Source organism: Peromyscus californicus, unplaced genomic scaffold, assembly GCF_007827085.1.
Source record: "Peromyscus californicus insignis strain IS unplaced genomic scaffold, ASM782708v3 Scaffold_4__1_contigs__length_199733344, whole genome shotgun sequence".
Lineage (NCBI taxonomy): Eukaryota > Metazoa > Chordata > Mammalia > Rodentia > Cricetidae > Peromyscus > Peromyscus californicus.
The window spans coordinates 163,113,637-163,133,796 of record NW_026294562.1 but is presented as its reverse complement, the minus strand read 5'-3'; the positions used below and the strand labels follow the sequence as shown (position 1 = coordinate 163,133,796).

Below are 20,160 nucleotides of genomic sequence, written 5' to 3'. Positions count from 1 at the left end.
GACCCAGACTCTTGCAATCAAAGCTTTCCGCAGGCATCAGTGCTTCTAAGATTCCCGTCTGGGACCCAGCCACACCCTTTCCAGGATTCTGACCAAACCCCTTCACCTGCAGCCACACTAACCAGATTTATTAAACACTATTTATTCCTTTGGAGGAAGGTCAAGTGATAAATACTGCACAAGCCAAGGTGGTTTCTGCAGCAAGGCAGAGAGGCCTGGGAGCCTGCTGGGACCTGAGCTGGAGTGATCTTGGGGTGGAATGCTGCAGGCCCACCGTCTTCTTTGGGGCAGGAAGTTCCCAGTGCCTTCAACCAGAGCAGATCAGCTGCAAAACAGATGGCTGGTCTCACATGGATTCCCGGCAATTCCTCCAGGATTTCTGACTGGCTGCTGCCCCTGCTTGCAGTGCCCAGTTACCCTAAGTGGGCCAGAACCAAACGGCTTGCAGGCTGCAGTGGGCCCCGCCCAGGTGCATGCGGCAGGCAGTTCCTGTGCAGGCTGAACAGATGATGAAGCGTGGCCTCCAGGCCCAGCTTTCACAGCCTGGCGGGTCTCCCGGCAGCTGTGTTAAACCTCCCCAAGCCCCGCCCCCTCCACCGGCCATGGTGAGGTTCTTGTCAGGGGCAGGGCTGAGAAGTAAAATACAAGCTGAAATACACGGCTTCGATTGGCTGGCCTCAGGAGGCTGCTTAGCAACTGCCAGCGGCCCTGATTGGCCACTCTTAAGTCTATAGCATTGCAGAATTAATGGTCTAGCAGAAATAATAGCCTGTCAACAACCAAGAGTCCAGGTAGGAGATACAGTCGCCACGATTGACACCTTGCTGTGGAGGAGGCAGGGCTTGGCACCCTGCCAGTGCTGGGCCTGGTCGAAAGTGGTCAGGGTGAGGGGTAGCTACCACCCAGTGCAGCAGCCTGCAGGGCTCCTGGAGTACCTAGGACCAGTGGGTTAAGTTCTGGCAACTCAGGTGGTGGGAACAACCCAAAGCTGGGAGTAAGGGCTTGCAGGTGGGCCAGGGCCCGAGGTCCATTGAAGGCCACATCACAGCCAGACTGGGCTAGAAGCCAGCTCTCCACTTCAGACTGTAGCCACTTGGAGGTCTCTGTGGGGAGACATTATGTTCAAGCTGAAGTTAGAGGAGACCTGGGCCTAAAGGACAACATGGAAGGCCCAGGGAAAGCAGGGTTGACATGGGGAACAAGCAGCAGAGTTGGCCTGGGGACAGCAGGGAGGAACTGGAAGACAGCAGGGAGGGCCTGGGGACAGCAGGGAGGGCCTGGGGACAGCAGGGAGGACCTGGGGAACAGCAGGGAGGACCTGGGAAACAGCAGGGAGGACCTGGGGATAGCAGGGAGGACCTGGGAACAGCAGGGAGGACCTGGGAGACAGCAGGGAGGACCTGGGGGACAGCAGGGAGGAACTGGAAGACAGCAGGGAGGGCCTGGGGACAGCAGGGAGGGCCTGGGGATAGCAGGGAGGACCTGGGGAACAGCAGGGAGGACCTGGGAGACAGCAGGGAGGGCCTGGGGGACAGCAGGGAGGACCTGGGGGACAGCAGGGAGGACCTGGGGACAGCAGGGAGGACCTGGGAGACAGCAGGGAGAATCTGGGGACAGCAGGGAGGACCTGGGGGACAGCAGGGAGGGCCTGGGGGACAGCAGGGAGGACCTGAGGGACAGCAGGGAGGACCTGGGGGACAGCAGGGAGGACCTGGGGGACAGCAGGGAGGGCCTGGGGACAGCAGGGAGGACCTGGGGGACAGCAGGGAGGACCTGGGGACAGCAGCATTGACATGGGGACAGCAGGGAGAACCTGGGGGACAGCAGGGAGGACCTGGGGACAGCAGGGAGGACCTGGGAAACAGCAGGGAGGACCTGGGGACAGCAGGGAGGACCTGGGGACAGCAGGGAGGACCTGGGGACAGCAGGGAGGACCTGGGGACAGCAGGGAGGACCTGGGGACAGCAGCATTGACATGGGGACAGCAGGGAGGACCTGGGGGACAGCAGGGAGGACCTGGGGACAGCAGGGAGGACCTGGGGACAGCAGGGAGGACCTGGGGACAGCAGCATTGACATGGGGACAGCAGGGAGAACCTGGGGACATCAGGGAGGACCTGGGGACATCAGGGAGGATCTGGGGGACAGCAGGGAGAACCTGGGGACAGCAGGGAGGACCTGGGGACAGCAGGGAGGACCTGGGGACAGCAGGGAGGACCTGGGGACAGCAGCATTGACATGGGGACAGCAGCATTGACATGGGGACAGCAGGGAGGACCTGGGGACAGCAGGGAGGGCCTGGGGGACAGCAGCATCGGCATGGGGACAGCAGCATCGGCATGGGACAGCAGCATCGACATGGGGACAGCAGCATCGACATGGGGACAGCAGCATTGACATGGGACAGCAGCATCGACATGGGACAGCAGCATCGACATGGGGACAGCAGCATCGGCATGGGGACAGCAGCATTGACATGGGGACAGCAGCATTGACATGGGGACAGCAGCACTGACATGGGACAGCAGCACTGGCATGGGACAGCAGCACTGGCATGGGACAGCAGCATTGACATGGGGACAGCAGCATTGACATGGGGACAGCAGCATCGGCATGGGACAGCAGCATCGGCATGGGGACAGCAGCATCGACATGGGACAGCAGCATCGACATGGGACAGCAGCATCGGCATGGGGACAGCAGCATCGGCATGGGGACAGCAGCATTGACATGGGGGGGACAGCAGCATTGACATGGGACAGCAGCACTGACATGGGGACAGCAGCATTGACATGGGGACAGCAGCACTGACATGGGACAGCAGCACTGACATGGGACAGCAGCACTGACATGGGACAGCAGCACTGACATGGGACAGCAGCATTGACATGGGGACAGCAGCATTGACATGGGACAGCAGCATTGACATTGGGGGGACAGCAGCATTGACATGGGACAGCAGCATTGACATGGGACAGCAGCATTGACATGGGGACAGCAGCACTGACATGGGACAGCAGCACTGACATGGGACAGCAGCATTGACATGGGACAGCAGCACTGACATGGGACAGCAGCACTGACATGGGACAGCAGCACTGACATGGGGACAGCAGCACTGACATGGGACAGCAGCACTGACATGGGGACAGCAGCACTGACATGGGGACAGCAGCACTGACATGGGACAGCAGCATCGACATGGGACAGCAGCATCGGCATGGGGACAGCAGCACTGACATGGGGACAGCAGCATTGACATGGGGACAGCAGCACTGACATGGGACAGCAGCATTGACATGGGACAGCAGCATTGACATGGGACAGCAGCACTGACATGGGACAGCAGCACTGACATTGGGGGGACAGCAGCATTGACATGGGACAGCAGCACTGACATGGGACAGCAGCATTGACATGGGGACAGCAGCACTGACATGGGACAGCAGCATTGACATGGGACAGCAGCATTGACATGGGACAGCAGCACTGACATGGGGACAGCAGCACTGACATGGGACAGCAGCACTGACATGGGACAGCAGCACTGACATGGGGGGGGGGGACAGCAGCACTGACATGGGGCCATCAGGGAGGACCTAGGCGACAGGGAGGTTTACCTTCAGGTGGGCCTTGGGCGCCCCCTGGCCGGCGGCCTAGGAAGCTGTGAGCCAGTAGGGCCTCCTTGATGTGTTCCTCCTGTGCGCGCAGTGCCAGGGCACTGAGCAGTTCTGAGTTGTTGGATGTGCTGCGATAGTACAGCATGTGTGCCAGCTCCAGCGCCTGGGCACTTCTGTGCTGCCCAAACACCTGTGGGAACGCAGGCTTAGATACAGAGGTGCAGGGCCACTCAAAACCAGAGTGCCCTGGCAGTCTGGGTTGGGGCTGAGGCCAAAGTGCACCCCCCTGCCAGTGGCCCACTGCTTTGTTATCTGGCAATATGTTAATGAGTTTGTGCCAAGGTTTTAAACGTGAGTTTAAGCCTAGGAAATTCCAACCCCAGTACATCCTTGTCAAGTATTCTTCCATAATCCCAGTGACATTAAGATTTGTTTTATAGTGGCCCAGGACAGAAAGCCTGGGGCGTTGTGATGCAATCAGAACACCAGGTGTTGGCGACGTCAGAATTCATCAGGCTACCTTACTTCTGCATCTATTTGAACCTTTCCATAACTGAAAAGGAACAGTTTAAGCTACTACGCTATAAAGAAAACTTCAGCACTCAGGAGGCAGAGGCAGGAGGATCTCTGTGAGTTCGAGGCCAGCCTGGTCTACAGAGCGAGATCCAGGACAGGCACCAAAACTACACAGAGAAACCCTGTCTCGAACCACCCCGCCCCCCCCCCCCCCCCGAAAAGAAGAGAAAACCTCAGGTAAAGGACACTGGGTGCAGCCTGACCCTCTCCCACACTGCAAATCCACTTTAGCCAGGATGGATGAGCTCAAGGCAGCTGTGCCTGTGTGTGGCCTCCGCCATCCCCTCCCAGCTTCCAGCCTGGACCGAGCGGCCTGCAGCAGCACCATCTGCACTACAAGGCTGGTGCTGCAGGGCCCAGGAAGTCAGCACACTGACACCGTAAGGACTGAGCTGCCATGTCCACCTGGGCCAAGAAGTCAGCCTGAACTGACACAGCTGGGCACCTCCCAACATGGCTGTGTGGCTGGGCCTGCTGAAGAGCCCACACTATGAACTCTATCCCGGCCTTGGAGCTAGTTGCCATAGAGACAGGAGTCCTGTGCTAAGGACCATCATGCATGGAACCGCTGGGTCTCCTGTCTTCACCTGCCGAGACTGGAGTGCAGAATCTCATGTCTAAAGGAGCATGCCACACTGGCATGCAAACACACTCCCAAACTGCCCGTTCCCCACTCTGGTAACCCTACCTTCTATGTGTCACCATCCTCATCCCTCCAAGCTAGCCTGTCTGTCCCTGACCCATCCTGCTCCCCGCCTCTTCCCTGGCTTCATGTCCCTATCCCCTGCTCATAGTTTCCCTGGCTCAGAATTGGAAGCTCCGAACCCAGTGCAGCCCACACAGTATATACTGATGTGCCCACGTACCCCTGCCCCTCAGATCGTGGGTCTTCAAATGAGCAACGCCCCCCCAGTCTCAGAAAGCACTGCCCCATCCTCAAGGCTGTGCAGAGAGAGTGGATGCATCCCCAGGCTCCTACAACCATGCCACTCCACCTGTGCCCATAGGCCTTCAGCCCCTAGGAGGGGCCTACACGTCTCCACAGCCTCCAGGTTGCTCCTGTCCTGCTCTGCACAGAGAAGGCAGACATATGGTAGGGTGCCAGAGACCCATCCCAGACTAAGTGATCCAGGAAGGCATCAGGGAGCTGATGGCCTCTGGGCAAGGGATAAGGAATGCATAGGGGTGGCCAGCCCAGTGAGAGAGAATACATTCAGTCAGAGGGGAATGTAAATGTAAATGCGGAGTTTGGGGAAGCAGGAGAGACTAGGCGTCACAAACACACCAAGAGCAGAAACTGCGGGTGGAGGCAGTATAATGGTGGTGAAGACTGTAACCAACCACAAGGTAAGCTGAACAGGAAAGCCACCAGACAGTGAGAAGGAGGACCTGCCCTGGGTGGAGTTGGGAATGGGCTGCGGGGGCCACCTGGAGGCTGGGAACAAGGCAGACATCATGGTCATGCCCCCACTAAGAGCAGATAGGGGAGATGCTGGCTGTAGCAGCCAGTGAGAACCACTGCTTCAGGCCCAGCTGGCCAGAGACTCAAGATGGAGGAACTCCTCAGCAGGAAAAGGGTCTGCATCCTGCTCCAAGACAGGAGCTGAGAAGCCAGGCAGACAGTATCTGGTTCCACACAGGTAGAGATGGGAAAGGACCAGAAGAGGGGCCTGTGGGCTGGGTAGTGGTGGCGCACGCCTTTAATCCCAGCACTCGGGAGGCAGAGGCAGGCGGATCTCTGTGAGTTTGAGGCCAGCCTGGTCTACAGAGGGAGTTCCAGGAAAGGTGCAAAACTACACAGAAAAACCCTGTCTCAAAAAAAACGAAAAAAGAAAAAAATAAAAGATGGGGGGGGCCTGTGGTACAAGAGACCCAGGGACACTGAAGCACAGAAGGGTATGGATGACCGGGTGTTCGGGTGGGAGGCCAGGGCTGGGGCCCCAGCTGGAATAGGAATAAATGGGTAACCAGAGAACCCGAACTGGCTAAACTGGGCCCTTCCACTCCCATGAGGCTCTGCAGCCCCGCAGGACCACTGAGGAGTGAGAGGAGGCTCTCCGTGGCCGGTGTCCCTCCCCAGAACATGGACTCCTTGAGAGGAGGCTCTCCGTGGCCGGTGTCCCTCCCCAGAACATGGACTCCTTGAGAGGAGGCTCTCCGTGGCCGGTGTCCCTCCCCAGAACATGGACTCCTTGAGAGGAGGCTCTCCGTGGCCGGTGTCCCTCCCCAGAACATGGACTCCTTGAGAGGAGGCTCTCCGTGGCCGGTGTCCCTCCCCAGAACATGGACTCCTTGCTTGCAGTCTCGTCCTCTACTGTGCTGTGGCCCAGCAGCTCCTCCCTACTTTTAACCTGTGGTTCCCTGCTACCCTGAGGGGAAAGCCCAGAATGATGTGTGGGCATGGACCACCCTGGCCACGCTGGGCCTTGTTTAAAACCGTGTGGCACACTCCTCTCCTACCCCTAGTGCTGGCCCTGCCTATCCAGTCTCCTTTGTAGCCAGTGTGGATTTATCACAGGTCTCCCTGAGAGAGAGCCTGTCAAAACTGCTGAAAGCAGCTTGAGAACTAATGATAGGTACACACAGCTCATGGCAAGCGGCACTCCTGAGGTGGTGCAACCCCAGAACTGAGAGAGGCCAACACAAGTTGGCTGTCAGTCCCACCTGCCCTCTTGACCCTGAATCCTAGCTGCTGAGCAACGCCTACCTGAGGAGGCCCTGAACTCATGCTGCAGCTCAGAGAGGAAGCTTATTAAATACACAACTTCCTGGCCCAGGCGCTGAGTTTCCAAACCTGTCTTTTAGGGCTGGAGCTGGCTCTCTTAGTGATCCCAGTAGGCCCCCAGGAAGGAAACTCGGAGAACAAGCAGTCGTACTGTAAGCATGATCACCTCAGCAGTGACCTCACATGGTACTTCCTGCACTGTGGCCAGGTTCACACTGACTCATTGAACCCCTGTCCACCCCTCCATCAGGTCCTGCCCGTCACCACTCTCTTTGCGGTATAGGAGCTGCGGCAGACGGAAGTCAGGCAACGGCTTCGGACCACCCAGCTGGAGAACAGTCCTCATATCCAGCCCGTCGGGCTCCACAGTCCATAGCCTCTGTTATGCTCTTCAAATGCCTGTGCTCCACTAGGACTCCGCTGTGCGGATGAAGAGAGAAACTGAGGCACAGGGAGAGAGCCCTGTCTGGGGTGAAGGGTGCTGATAAATGAAGGAAGGAAGACGTAAGGGCATAATGTGCCAGCAACAGTACGTGGAATGACGAAGTCTGGGGGCCTGGCTGGGCAGTCGAAGCAGCAGGGACCCAAGGGTGCTTACCTTGGAGGCCTTGAGGCCCATGAAGACAGCAAAGAGCAGCAGCAGCAGGGAGGTGGCCATCTTGAGGTCAGACAGTATCACCATGCCCACATTGACGAAGAACACAACTCCAGAGACCACCAACATCAGGTTGATCAGGGCACGCCGCATCATGGGCGTGCGCACCTTCAGCTCGGGCAGCAGCTGCTCTAAGCCCTCCAGCGGGGTATCCTTAAAGCTCTTCAGAACCAGGTGCCCCCGTTTTGTCCGGGCAGCCAACACCACGCGCTTGAAATACCTCCTGAGGGCCAGAAAGGAGGGTGTGAGTGCAGTGTGAGGAGTGGGAGGCCAGAGCCCTCCCCCTGTATTGGCCACTCTTGGTTGTCCCCTTGACCATGTCTGGAATCACTCCTGTGAGGGAGTGCTTGACTGGATTGCTGAGGTGAGCAGAGCCACCCTAAAACTTCTCAACCACCTTCTAGTGACAGCCCACACAAAAGGCCTGGAGCACACGCCATTGATCCCAGCACTCCAGAGGCAGAGGCAGGAGGATCTTAGAGTCTGAGGCCAGCCTGGGCTACAGAGGAAGTTCTAGGCCAGTCAAAGCAACATATGGGAAGACCATGTCTCTAAATAAATAAGTAAATGGATAGGAAGAAGGAAGCTTTTGCTTTTTGCCTGCTTGCCCTCACTCTCACAGGCAAATTTATCCTCCTGCTGAGGCATTCGTTCCAACCAGCAGCTCTCCAGAAACCTCCAGGACTGAACAATTACTGCATTCTAACCCTTTCCATCATGAGGCAGCCATGATTGGACTACCCTGACCACAGCCTGAAAGCCAGTCTAATAAATCACACACACACACACACACACACACACACACACACACACACACACACACACAATTATATATACACATACACACACATAATCAACTCTGTTCCTTTATTTATTTTATTTTTTTTACAGGAAGGTTGTTTTTTATTTTATTTTATTTTTTTCTTAACATTTATTTTACAGTGTTCTGTCTGCATGTTTGCCTGTATGCCAGAAGAAGGCATCAGATCTCATTACAGATGGTTGTGAGCCACCACGTGGTTGCTGGGAATTGAACTCAGGACCTCTGGAAGAGCAGCCAGTGCTCTTAACCTCTGAGCCATCTCTCCAGCCCTCTGTTCCTTTAAAGAACTCGGGCATACACAACCTAAAACTCCACAGCTCCAGCTGCATGGCCTTTTAGATAGCTACTTAATAGCCAGGCATGGTGGTGCACGCCTTTAATCCCAGCACCAGCAGAGCCAAGCGGATCTCTGAGTTCAAGCCCAGCCTGGTCTATAGAGTGAGACTGAGGACAGGGACCAAAGCTACACAGAAAAACTCTGTCTGAAAAAAAGAAGAAGAGGAGGAGGAGGAGGAGGAGGAGGAGGAGGAGGAGGAGGAGGAGGAGGAGGAGGAGGAAAAAGAAAGAAAGAAAGAAAGAAAGAAAGAAAGAAAGAAAGAAAGAAAGAAAGAAAGAAAGAAAGCTACTTAATCACAAAGAATTGGAAGTAAGTCACATGTTCAACCATGGGGATTGGTTAATTATATATTCCTATACTGGACCTGTCAGCTGGCTGTGCCACTTCTTCAGGATGTGGCCTCCTCTCTGTAATTCTCAGTTTTCCTCATCTGGAAAATGGAGATGACTGACCCTGCCCTTCTCTTCTTCTAGAAACAGTAGTTCTCACTTTCTCTTGGGGAGAAAAGGCTGCATTTTGACAATATGTACCTCCTATTTCTGGACTTCTCCCTGGGGCCAAAGAAACCAAAGCCAGATACTGACCTGTCAGTGTCTTCTCAGCTCAAACCTTGCTCCCCTTTACTGCAACTGGGGAACAGGGCCTCCTCACCTCTCCACAGGGGGCAACCTTCTGAAGAAGCCACGCTTGGAGCCGACGCTGGACATGTGTGGCATCTGCCCCACTCTCTGGCCCAGGGCCCAGAACTGCATGTAGATATACTGATCCAAATTTATTGTCACCTGCCAAGGGGGAAAAGGAAGCAGAGGTAGCTGAGCATAAGCCGGGTGTCAAGGGCACCGTGCCAGAACACCTCCTACCCAGGAATGGACCCTGCCTTGTGTGCCTGATCATGCAGTGTGCAGGGAGGGGAGTCAGGCATGGTTGTTCATGTTGTACATTGCATCGGGTTGGGCCTGCACACAGGAAACGTCTTAGAATCTAAGATAGCGCTCGATTTAAGAGTCTCCATTTATGAAGCAACCACAAAGACAAGACACTGTCACTTAACCATGTCTTACCACCACTGGTAGATCATACCCTAAAATATGACAGAAGATGTCTAAAAAATTCATCTTAAAGTTCACTAAAGCATGGACCTGGGAGATTTTAGGATTTCTTCAGTTTTGTTGACTTTATGGAAGGGAAAATAGAGAGGTCTTTTGGTTGTTATTTTTTGGCGGGTTTTTTTAGAGACAAAAGATTTTGGGGGGGATACTGAGACAGGGTCTAGCTATGTAGTCCTGACTGGCCTGGAATTCACTATATGTAGACCAGACTGGGCTCTAACAGTCAGAGATCCACCTGCCTCTGCCTCTGCCTCCTGAGTCCTGGGATTAAAGGTGTACGCCACCACAGGCAGCCTTTGGATTTTTTAGATTTACTTTTACTTTATATGTATAGGTGTTTAGTCTTCATGTATGTAAGTGCACTGCAGACATGCCTGGTGCCCACCTGTAAAAGCCAGAAAAGGGCACTGGATCTCCTGGCACTGGAGTCACAGACAGCTATAAGTGACCATGTGGGTGCTAGGAACAGACCCTGGGGCCTCTGCAAGAGTAACAAGTGTTCTCAACCATAAAGCCCCCTCTCCAGCCCGTGGAATGAGCTTCATATTGTTGCCCATAGAATCCTGCCGGGTAGCAGCACTGCACCTGGCCCTGAGACCCTCATCTTACGACCCTTTCCTGACGGAGGGCACCCAAGTGGCTGGGGAAGGGGAGTGCTTCCTCTAGGTAAGCAAAATGACTCCTCTGGGGACAGGTACCTGGACCTCATCCTGAGGGTGATGGACAACAAGTGAGTAGGCCAGGGCATCTTCAGAGAGTGCAGAGAAGTTGGCCTGGGCCATCAGCGGCTTCAGAGCCTGGAGCACGTCCTTCTCGCTGGACAGACGCTGGGGGTCAGTAAGGGACGGCTGGTCCAGGGTCTCCCGGTCAGGGTTGATAGGGTCATACAAGGCCTGAGGAGAAACAATAGGAAAACCAGGGAGGTCACAACACAGGAATGGGGGCCCCTGGGGACTGGGGAAGTCCAGAGCTTGATGTTCTATACTCTCCTCCAAGCCCCTGTGTTACCCTGCCACACACACCTTAAAACACTATGCAGCTGATGTGGTAGCTAGCACACATCTTTAATACCAGCACTTAGGAAGCAGAGTCCAGTGAATCTCTGTGAGTTAAAGCCCAGCCTGGTCTACATAAAGAGTTCCAGGTTAGCCAGGGCAACATAGTGAGACTCTGTTTCAAAATGAAAAACAACAAAACATTGTGCAGACAAGCTCAGCCACATCTCCAGCTCCCTTCTGAGGTCTGCCCTGAGTAGGTGGTCTCTCCTCCAAAGCAGCTGCAGGAGGCCAGACTGCCTGGTAGAGACTAACCTCCCACAGCCAAGGCCAGGCCACTAGGAGACAGGTTCATGTAGGGACTGAAATGGGGGTGACAACCACCCCTCTGAACTTGTACTCCTACTTGTGCAAGCCTCAAACCCTACCTGCTATGAGTGCTTTAAAATCTGTAGATGGAGCAGTGGGCTAGAGAATCCTTGAAGAAGAGGGCCGGGAGACGTTGTCACTGGGCATGGTGGCATACACTGTTATTATCCTAGCTCTCAGGAGACTGAAACGGGAGTAAGCTTGGGCTATAGTAAGACCCCGTCGGAACAAAACCTTTCAGACTGTTGGAAGACATGGTCCCCCCAGGAGCAGCAAAGGCCCAGCCAAGAGTGTGTCTGAGCTGCACAGTGACCAGGCAAAAGCCGCCTACATGCCTCCAGCCCCTCCCCACAGGGACCAGACCATATCCAGCCCACAGCTCCAAGATTGCAGGTCTCATCCTGTGCAGACCCAAGCTTCTGCCTCTTCCCTGCCTGTCTCAGGAACCCCAACAGAGCTCCCACCATCCTGGGCCTGCCTCGTGTGGTCCAGCACAATGTGGTATGACACCTGCCTCCAGGATAGTGAGAAAAGCAAATCTTTCCTCAGGTCTCCCCTGTATCCCCTCCCGAGGCTGTACCTGACTAACCTCCCTATATAAGAAGACGTAAATATATATATATATATATATATATATATATATATATATGTGTGTGTGTGTGTGTGTGTGTGTGTGTGTGTATATATATATATATATATATATATATTGCTCTGGACCTGGTGCCAAGGCCTGTCTTCCCATCTTCTAAAGAGACCGAAGCAAGCCGGGCGGTGGTGGTGCTTGCCTTTAATCCCAGCACTCGGGAGGCAGAGCCAGGCGGATCTCTGTGAGTTTGAGGCCAGCCTGGTCTACAGAGTGAGATCCAGGAAAGGCACAAAACTACACAGAGAAACCCTGTCTTGAAAAACCAAAAAAGAGAGAGACTGAAACAAGAACAGTGAAAGCTCCCAGCTTGGGCAACTTAGCAATGTCCTGTCTCAAAAATGAATGAACAAACAAATAAACGAAAGAATTAATGAATGGGGCTCCTGATGAAGTTCAGTAGTACAGCACTTGCCTAGAATCCCCTGTTGAGGGTTTGAGGGTGTGGCTCAGCATCCTGGGTCCCAGGATGGCAAAAACATTAAAAGGAGAAAGTCAAACAGACAGACCCAGCAGATCACAGGGGATGAAATACTGCCATTTCATGGGCAGCCATTTCAAGGGGCAGGGGGGACAGCAACATGGAAGGAACTGTTCGTCCCAGGGCCCCACAGGACTCTGCCTCTAGACTGTTGTGTAGGATCTGTGTGTACGTCAGAGTCTGTGCACTCGCTAGCACTAACACCCCGTCAGGATCTCATCAGTGTGTCACGCCTGTGCTTCAAATCGCTGCAGCCCCAACATTCCATCAAAATGGCCACTCTTCATTTCCTCTCCAAGACTACTCCCCAAGATGTCCCCTCTGGTTCTGCTGTCCTTCGGCCACACCAGCCTGTCACTCTCAGTCCCCTCCAGCCGTCCCCTCCCAGGATAATTCATCTGCAGGTTCCTATCATCACCCCATATTCAATCCTGATTTCACATGCTGAACCCCCATCTCTCCTGAGCCCCTCCACTCCCATCTGAAGGGTCACCTTGGGGCTTCTGTTCACCTGCTGACTCTCCCCACTTAAAACTAACACAGAGGCATACCCCACAGATTTCCACTGAATTTGGAATGAAATGGGAATATTTTTAGGGCCTTAAGAGCCCCCTCAAATCTGCCCTGGCCCCCCACATGTCCTGTACTGACAACCACCCCCAATGCTCTTGGAGGTGGGGGGAAGAACAGGGAGAATCCCAGCTGCCAGCCTATCTGGTCCCAGCGTGATGTGTAATTTGTCCCAGACAGTGTGACTTGCCTTGGAGGGAAATTGAACCCAGCCCACTATTGAGGGACACAAGGTCTCAGGGTATCAGAACAATCTCTGAGCAGGTACCCCAAGACAGTGGAAGGCGTTCCATATGGAACAGCTTGAGCCAAGACTGATAGAGGAAGTATTTAGACTTCTAATGCCAGTGAGCAGGGAGATGCTGGGTGTGTCCATACCTCAATTTTCACATCTGTAAGTAAGGATGACAGTGGTCCCATTTCACAGGCTGGAAATGTACCTCTAACTTGCTTCAAGCAGAACAGAGAAAGTGCAGGATTTTTGCTCACTCTTTCCGTCCTTCGTTGGGATTTCACAGCAGTGTACAGAGAATGGGTTGGCTGCAGGGCCCATGCGACTTGAGGGTGTTGTCAGTGAGGTCTTCAGCCCATCCAAATGGGGAGGCCTTGGGCAGGGCTCAAGCAAAGTTATCTATGGAGCACATCCACAGATGCCCAGAATGACCTTGACAGACTGCGCAGCTGGGACTGAAGCTGCAGCCTTCGAGGAGGAGGAGGAGGAGGAGGAGGAGGAGGAGGAGGAGGAGGAAGAGGAGGAGGGCTGTATCCTTCAGGCATCACCTCCAGCCAGGTTCTCCTCTGCGGGCCTCAGGCTAGAAACCTAGGCATGGCACATGACCTGCTGCCCTCCTCGCCATGCTCCCTGCTCACTCCTCTCTGCTGCCCCTCCTCGTGTGTCAGCCATCCCAGCACAGCTGTGCTTTTCCCAGCTCACTGCTCCCCACCACCATGCAGGCCTAACCACCAAAAACAAAAGCTTTGTTTGTGCGTGTTTGCCTTAATTTTTTAAGATTGGCTTTATTTTATGTGGCTAAGTGTTTCGCCTACATGTATGGATATGTACCATGGAGCCCACCGAAGTCAGAAAAAGACATCAGATACCCTAGAACCAGGGTTGTGGCCAGTCATGAACCACCATGTGGGTGCTGAGAACTGAACTCAGGTCCTCTGTAAGCACAACAAGCCTTCTTCACTGTTGTGGAATATTATTTTAACTAGGCAAAGATGCGTTACAATTTGTTTTTGCTGCAGAATATTACTTTAACTGTGTGAAGGTGTGTTACTTTTGTTTATGATACCTTTGTTTAACATGTAAAGATGTGCTGCATTTGTTTCACCTTGCCTGTCTAAGGCACCTGATTGGTCTAATAAAAAGCTGAACAGCCAATGGCTAGGCAGAGAAAGGCTAGGCAGGGACAGCAGGCAGAGAGAACAAACAGGAGGAGAAATCTAGGCTCAAAAATAAGAACGAAGAGAAAAAGGAGGAGGAGGAGGAGGAGAGTGAAGGAGAGTTCCTGGGGCCAGAAGCCAGGCAGACACCAGCCAGCCAGACATAAAGACAGCAGGGAAGTAAGATATAAAGAAAGAAAAAAGGTAAAAAGCCCCAAGGCAAAATGCAGATGAAGAGAAACAGGTTAACTATAAGAGCTGGCAAGAAAAGAGCTGAGCTAAGGCCAAGCATTCAAAACTAATAAGTCTCTGTAACATGATTTGGGAGCTGGTTGATGGCCCAAAAGAAAAAGCCTGGTACACTTAACTGCTGAGCTCTCTCCAGTTCATGGCCTCCCCATTTGGATGGGCTGAAGACCTCACTGACAACACCCTCAAGTCGCATGGGCCCTGCAGCCAGCCCATTCTCTGTACACTGCTGTGAAATCCCAACGAAGGACGGAAAGAGTGAGCAAAAATCCTGCACTTTCTCTGTTCTGCTTGAAGCAAGTTAGAGGTACATTTCCAGCCTGTGAAATGGGACCACTGTCATCCTTACTTACAGATGTGAAAACTGAGGTATGGACACACCCAGATCTGCCAATTACTTACAAAAGCCCTTTAGTGCTTGGGAGGCTGAGGCAGGAGGGTTGTGCATTTGTGGATTTGAGGCCAGTCTGGGCTACCAATGAGACCACACCTCAATAAATAAATAAATAAATAGAGCCCTGCCAAGGTTTTCATTGCCCTTGGGGAGCAGGATCATACACTTACAAGGCCCTACAAAGCTTTTATGTAATATTGGTGTGTTTGCATATTATGGAGGGATACATGACAAGATTGTGGAGTTGATTCTCTTTCTACCTTTACATGGGTCCTGGGGCTGGAACTGAGGTCATCAGGCTTGCATGGCAAGAACATTCACCTGCTGAATCATCTCACTACCCGCTATGGAGCTTTTGAGGAACAGGTTTCATTTTATTATAAGACTTTTTTAAGATTTATTTTTATTTTTAATTATGCATGTGTATTTACTGTGAAGGCCAGAGGATGGTATGGCTCCCAGGTGCTGTAGTTAAAGGTGGTTATGAGTCACCTGATGTGAGTGCTAGGAACCAAAAGGTCCTCTGGAAAAGCAGCACATGCTCTAGAGCACTGAGCCATCTCTCCAGCCCATATATATACATAATATAGTATGAGAGTATGAGTGTGTGTGTGTGTATAGTTAAGTATGAGAGTAATATGAGTTCGTGAGTGAGTGTGTGTGTGTGCGCGTGCGTGTGTGTGTGTGTGTGTGTGTGTGTGTGTGTGTGTGTGTGTGTGTCAGGTTCAAATTCAGGTTACCAGGCTCGGTGGCCAGCACCCTTATAAATGGGCCATTGGTCCTGCTTGGTTTTTTGAAACAGATTTATGTAGCCAAGCCTGACCTTGAACCCATGATCATCAACCTCCCAACACTGGGGTTATAGGAGTGCACTACCAGACTTGGTCCCTGCAAGTTTAAACTTAAAAACCACATGAGGTCAGTTGCTGTAACAGTGGGTCTTGCCAAGCTACAGGAGGCACCATTTCAGAATCTGCATACTCACCTCCATGCAGTCACAGCCAGCTTCACAAGCTACACAGACCACAGTCGCTCTCCACCCACAGGTGGCTCTAATTCTTGCCTGTCCCCACCATTCACACTCAGCCCCTGAGGGCAGCTACAGGCCTGATGGGAAGGCTCAGTGAAGCCTCACATTGCTAGAGAATAAAGGGCAATGGCTGTCTGGTGGTACCACGTCCTGGGGCCTCCTACCTGAGTCCGAGGCTTGCGCAACCCAGAGCTGACGTCATGCAGTTTCAGGCTATCCCCAGCAGGGCCCAAATGCTGCCCACTCACCACCTTCCCTGCCACAGCCCCAGCATAAAGCAGTCCTGAACCCACCATGTTCAGAGGAGACCCAGGATCTAACTACGTCTGAAGCTGATCTGGGCACACAGCTGTGACACAGAACCTGAGGCCAGCAGGATCTCCACCTGCAAGGTCCCCCTCACCGCCTCCACTTCCCACATTCTGGAGACAGTCCAACAGGCTGGGGCACAGGACCAGTGACTGGGGCTGTGGTCGCAGGAACATTCTGGAGACAGTCCAACAGGCTGGGGCACAGGACCAGTGACTGGGGCTGTGGTCGCAGGACTTCAGTTTGCCTTTACCCACTGTTTACTAAGAGGCCACCAGAGGGAGCCTGCTCACACTGACCATGGTCCTATTCCCCTGCGCAAACCCTCCTCTATCACTTTTTGTTTCGGGGGTGGGGGAGTGTGCACAGCACCAGCCTAAGTACCTCTGCCTCCTAGCCCCTGACCAGGAGATCTGCCCCATCAATAGGGGTATACTCATATTCCATTCTGCAGCTCAATTATTTAAAAATGTACATAGCAGGGCCAGGCACGGTGGTACATGCATTTAATGACAGCACTCAGGAGGCAGAGACAGAGGCAGGCAGGCAGGCAGGCAGAGCTCTATGAGCTCAAGGCCAGCCAGGGCTACACAGAGAGACTCCATATCAAAGGAAGGGAGAAAGGAGAGTAAATTTTACATAGCAAAAAATTTTGAACAAAAACCAAAAACTCTACCTTTAGAAGCCACATGTGCCCCAATGACAGAACACAGCGGCAGGTGAGGAGGCCTGGGACTGAGCCTGTACTTGTGACCCCTGTGACCTTGAACATTCCCAGGTCCTCCCTGAGCCTGGCTTTTTGTCTGCACAAACGGAGCAGGACACAGTGCACCTGGGCTCTGAAGGGTTGATGTTGTTGTTGTTCAAGGCAAGGAGGACAGCCGGAGGCTGGAGTGTGGAGGCAACTCAGCAGTCTGTGGGGTCCCAACCTCGTACATCTCAAGAAAGTTCAACCCCTCACCAGCTGGTGTGGGAAGGAACCCTAACCTAGGGATATCCTTCATGGTGAGCATCCGGTTGACCTGCAGCCTTAACTACTTCAAGTGACCTTGGCTGTCATGTAACCTATGGCTGTGCCTAAACTACTCAGCTCTGTATCATCTACGAAAGAGCTAGGGGAAAAAGGTCAGCCTCTATGCCAAAACATGGCATTAACAGCTTAGACTGAGGTGGTGAGGAGAGAGCCCTCGTGGAGATCAAAATCCTGTAAGAGACCACAGAGCTCTTACTCAGCCCTCCCACATGTGAGGACAAGGCTGCGAGAACCTGCTTTGAAAGAGAGAGAGAGAGAGAGAGAGAGAGAGAGAGAGAGAGAGAGAGAGAGAGAGAGAGAGAGAAGACAGACAGACAGACCTAAGCTCCTTCTCCCTGCAGATCCCACAACCAGACATCATATTTTACATTTGTTTTACTTCCTGGCTCCCCATCTGAAATGCCAGCTCCACGAGGGTATGGCTACATCTGTCCTGGTCTGTCCTCAGAACTTAAAGGAGAGCCAGGCTCCAAGCATGTGTCAGTCACTATGTATAAACAAAGAGCAAACATGCATGACAAGACTGGACGGCCATCCTCACCTGCAGCCTGGCCAGGAGCCGATGGTAGTGAAACAGGGTACAGAAGTCCACGTGAGCTAAGAACGCCTCCAAAGCTGTTCTCTCTGCTGGGCTGGAGTGGAACTCCTGGCACCCAGAAAGAAAACCTAGTTAAGCCTTTTCCTCTTCCTTCAGAGAAACCCTTTCATGGCAACCCACATACAGAACGGGAATTCTGGGCTTTTAAATTTTTTATTTAAAAACTGATTTGGGCAATTGTACAGATCCAGCATAGCACAGGGAAAAAGCAGAGGCTTCAAGAGCCAGAGGCTGGGCACCTGCTGTGCCTCTGACTTCGCACATTCACAGTACGTGTGCCATGTGGCAGTTGCTCTTTCTCAGCAGAACATCATCCCCCAGAGAAGGGACAGCGTTGATGGAGTTAGAACTCCAGTTTTTCAAAGGGGGAAACTGAGGCTCAGTGAAGCCATTGGCTGAGGGTCATGATAGGTCCATCTGGCTCCAGAGCACCATATGAAGATGTCCATTATCCAGACAAATGTCCAAACCTACCTGAGCTACAGTTTCCTCATGAGCAGATGGCTATGGAGAATTTATTTATTTATTGTGTATGTGTGTGTTTTGAAAAAAAAAAATATATATATATATATATACCACATGTGTGCCTACTGCCAGGTGTGGTCAGAAGAGGGAACTGGATCTATGGACAGTTGTAAACTACCACATGGGTGCTAGAAACAGAACTTGGGCCTTCTACAAGAGTAACAAATTCTCTTAACTGCTAAGCCATATTCCCAGCCCAAGTAGGGGAAATTTTAATGAGATCATATATGCACATGTGCATATAAAGTCTAGCTATTTATTGAACACCTGCTGGCATACACAGCAGGTGTTCAATAAATAACTGTTACATTAATGAATGACCATCTTCAACAATGGAAGGTCTGACGGTGATGGTGGGCTGAGAGCTCAAACTCTGGAACAGATCAAGGATGAGGTAAAGCATTCACTCAGAGTCAAGCAAGCATGAGTCACTACCTGTAGCCTCGGATGGGGCACTCGCTTTTGCCTCACCTGTAAAATGGGATGGCGGTGGTCTCTTTCTTACTGGGTTGTTCTGATGGTTCTATACATTACAACCATGTAGCACAGTGCCGCAGGGTAAGAACTCAAAGTGTGATAATTACGATTACGGCTTTGTGGGTACAGTTTTATTACGTAGTAGAAAGTAATGGTGAGGGTGATAGTTCTATCTATTTCAAGGGGGAAAGCTCATGTCCCAGAGTGCCTGTTCAAGGCCCCGGAAGAAGCTCGGGTCCGGAGTTCCTTAGGCATCTCATCTTGGAGTGCTTGCCCCTGCGTTCCAACTCTTTTGGCAACCACTAGGAATGCTAAGGGACCAAGAACTACAACTCTCAGGAGGCGCCAGAGCAGTCCTCAATAGCAGGAATAGTGGTGCAGTCGCAAGGCCGGCTGGAAATTGTAGTCCCCAGGCTCTTAGACCACTGATGGGCAGTACCTGGATCAGGAGGCGGAGCAGCTGCTCCTTGGAGAAGGGAATGAAGCGCTCGCGGTACTGCTGGGCCCAGTCTCGGGGCTCCGTGGGGTTCCACATCTTTCGGTACACCCCCATCCTGTTCGCCAGGGACGACAGAGCCCGGGGAGTCCCGAGGACAGCAGGCACCAGGGACCATACTCGGACCTTGGACCCCCGCCAGGTCACAGGCAGCATGGCCAGCCCCCTTTCCCAGAGCCTAAACATAAGCAAATGAGGGGGTGTCAAAGGTCAATTGGCGGTAGCACCTCCACACACCCCGCCCTTCAGGGCACAGTCCCTAGCTAATCTTTTTTGTCCGTGTCCTTCTACACTGCACATTTAGGTGGGTTCCAGGCTAGGGTCAGAGGTCGTAGTTCGGAGCGTTTTGCAGGCCCGGGGACCCTGTAGCGGTGCAGGTGGTCTCTGCGGAGCTTTGACAGCAAGGTGGATCTCAGGAGTGTTGAGGAACTAGGAAAAGTTAATAGCGGGTGTGGGTCGTCCTCCCTGGGCCATGCAATTTCCCCACCCTTCCCTCACCTTAGCCGACACGCGACTGTCATTGAGCCTTCTGCGCATGTGTAGGAAGAGGTTCTGGGCCCAGAGGATAGGCTTCAGCAAGCAATAAGACGCATGCGCAAAGCCTGGGTCTTGGGGAAAAAAATTTTAAAGCGCCTTTAGCTCGACTGCGCATGCTTCGCCGCTAATCTTTGTTTAGGTGATGCGCACGCGCCCAAGAAGCTCGCCCGGTCCGCGACTTCAAAGGGCAAGTCCGGAGGCTGAGGCGGGGTCGCGCCCTC

General features: G+C 53.0%; 1 protein-coding gene across 1 annotated transcript; it reads right to left on the bottom strand.

Annotated features, from left to right (window-relative positions):
* Window positions 1-107: 107 nt before the first annotated feature.
* Tmem143 (transmembrane protein 143) lies at window positions 108-20,092 on the bottom strand. Its single transcript, XM_052714456.1, has 8 exons — window positions 19,901-20,092; window positions 19,346-19,580; window positions 17,848-17,952; window positions 10,543-10,737; window positions 9,387-9,517; window positions 7,519-7,798; window positions 3,620-3,809; window positions 108-1,103 (listed from the first exon to the last, which is right to left on the bottom strand). Exons 1-8 carry the CDS (start codon window positions 19,921-19,923, stop codon window positions 880-882), a joined length of 1,383 nt encoding a protein of 460 aa, XP_052570416.1. The 5' UTR covers window positions 19,924-20,092; the 3' UTR covers window positions 108-879.
* Window positions 20,093-20,160: the final 68 nt, after the last annotated feature.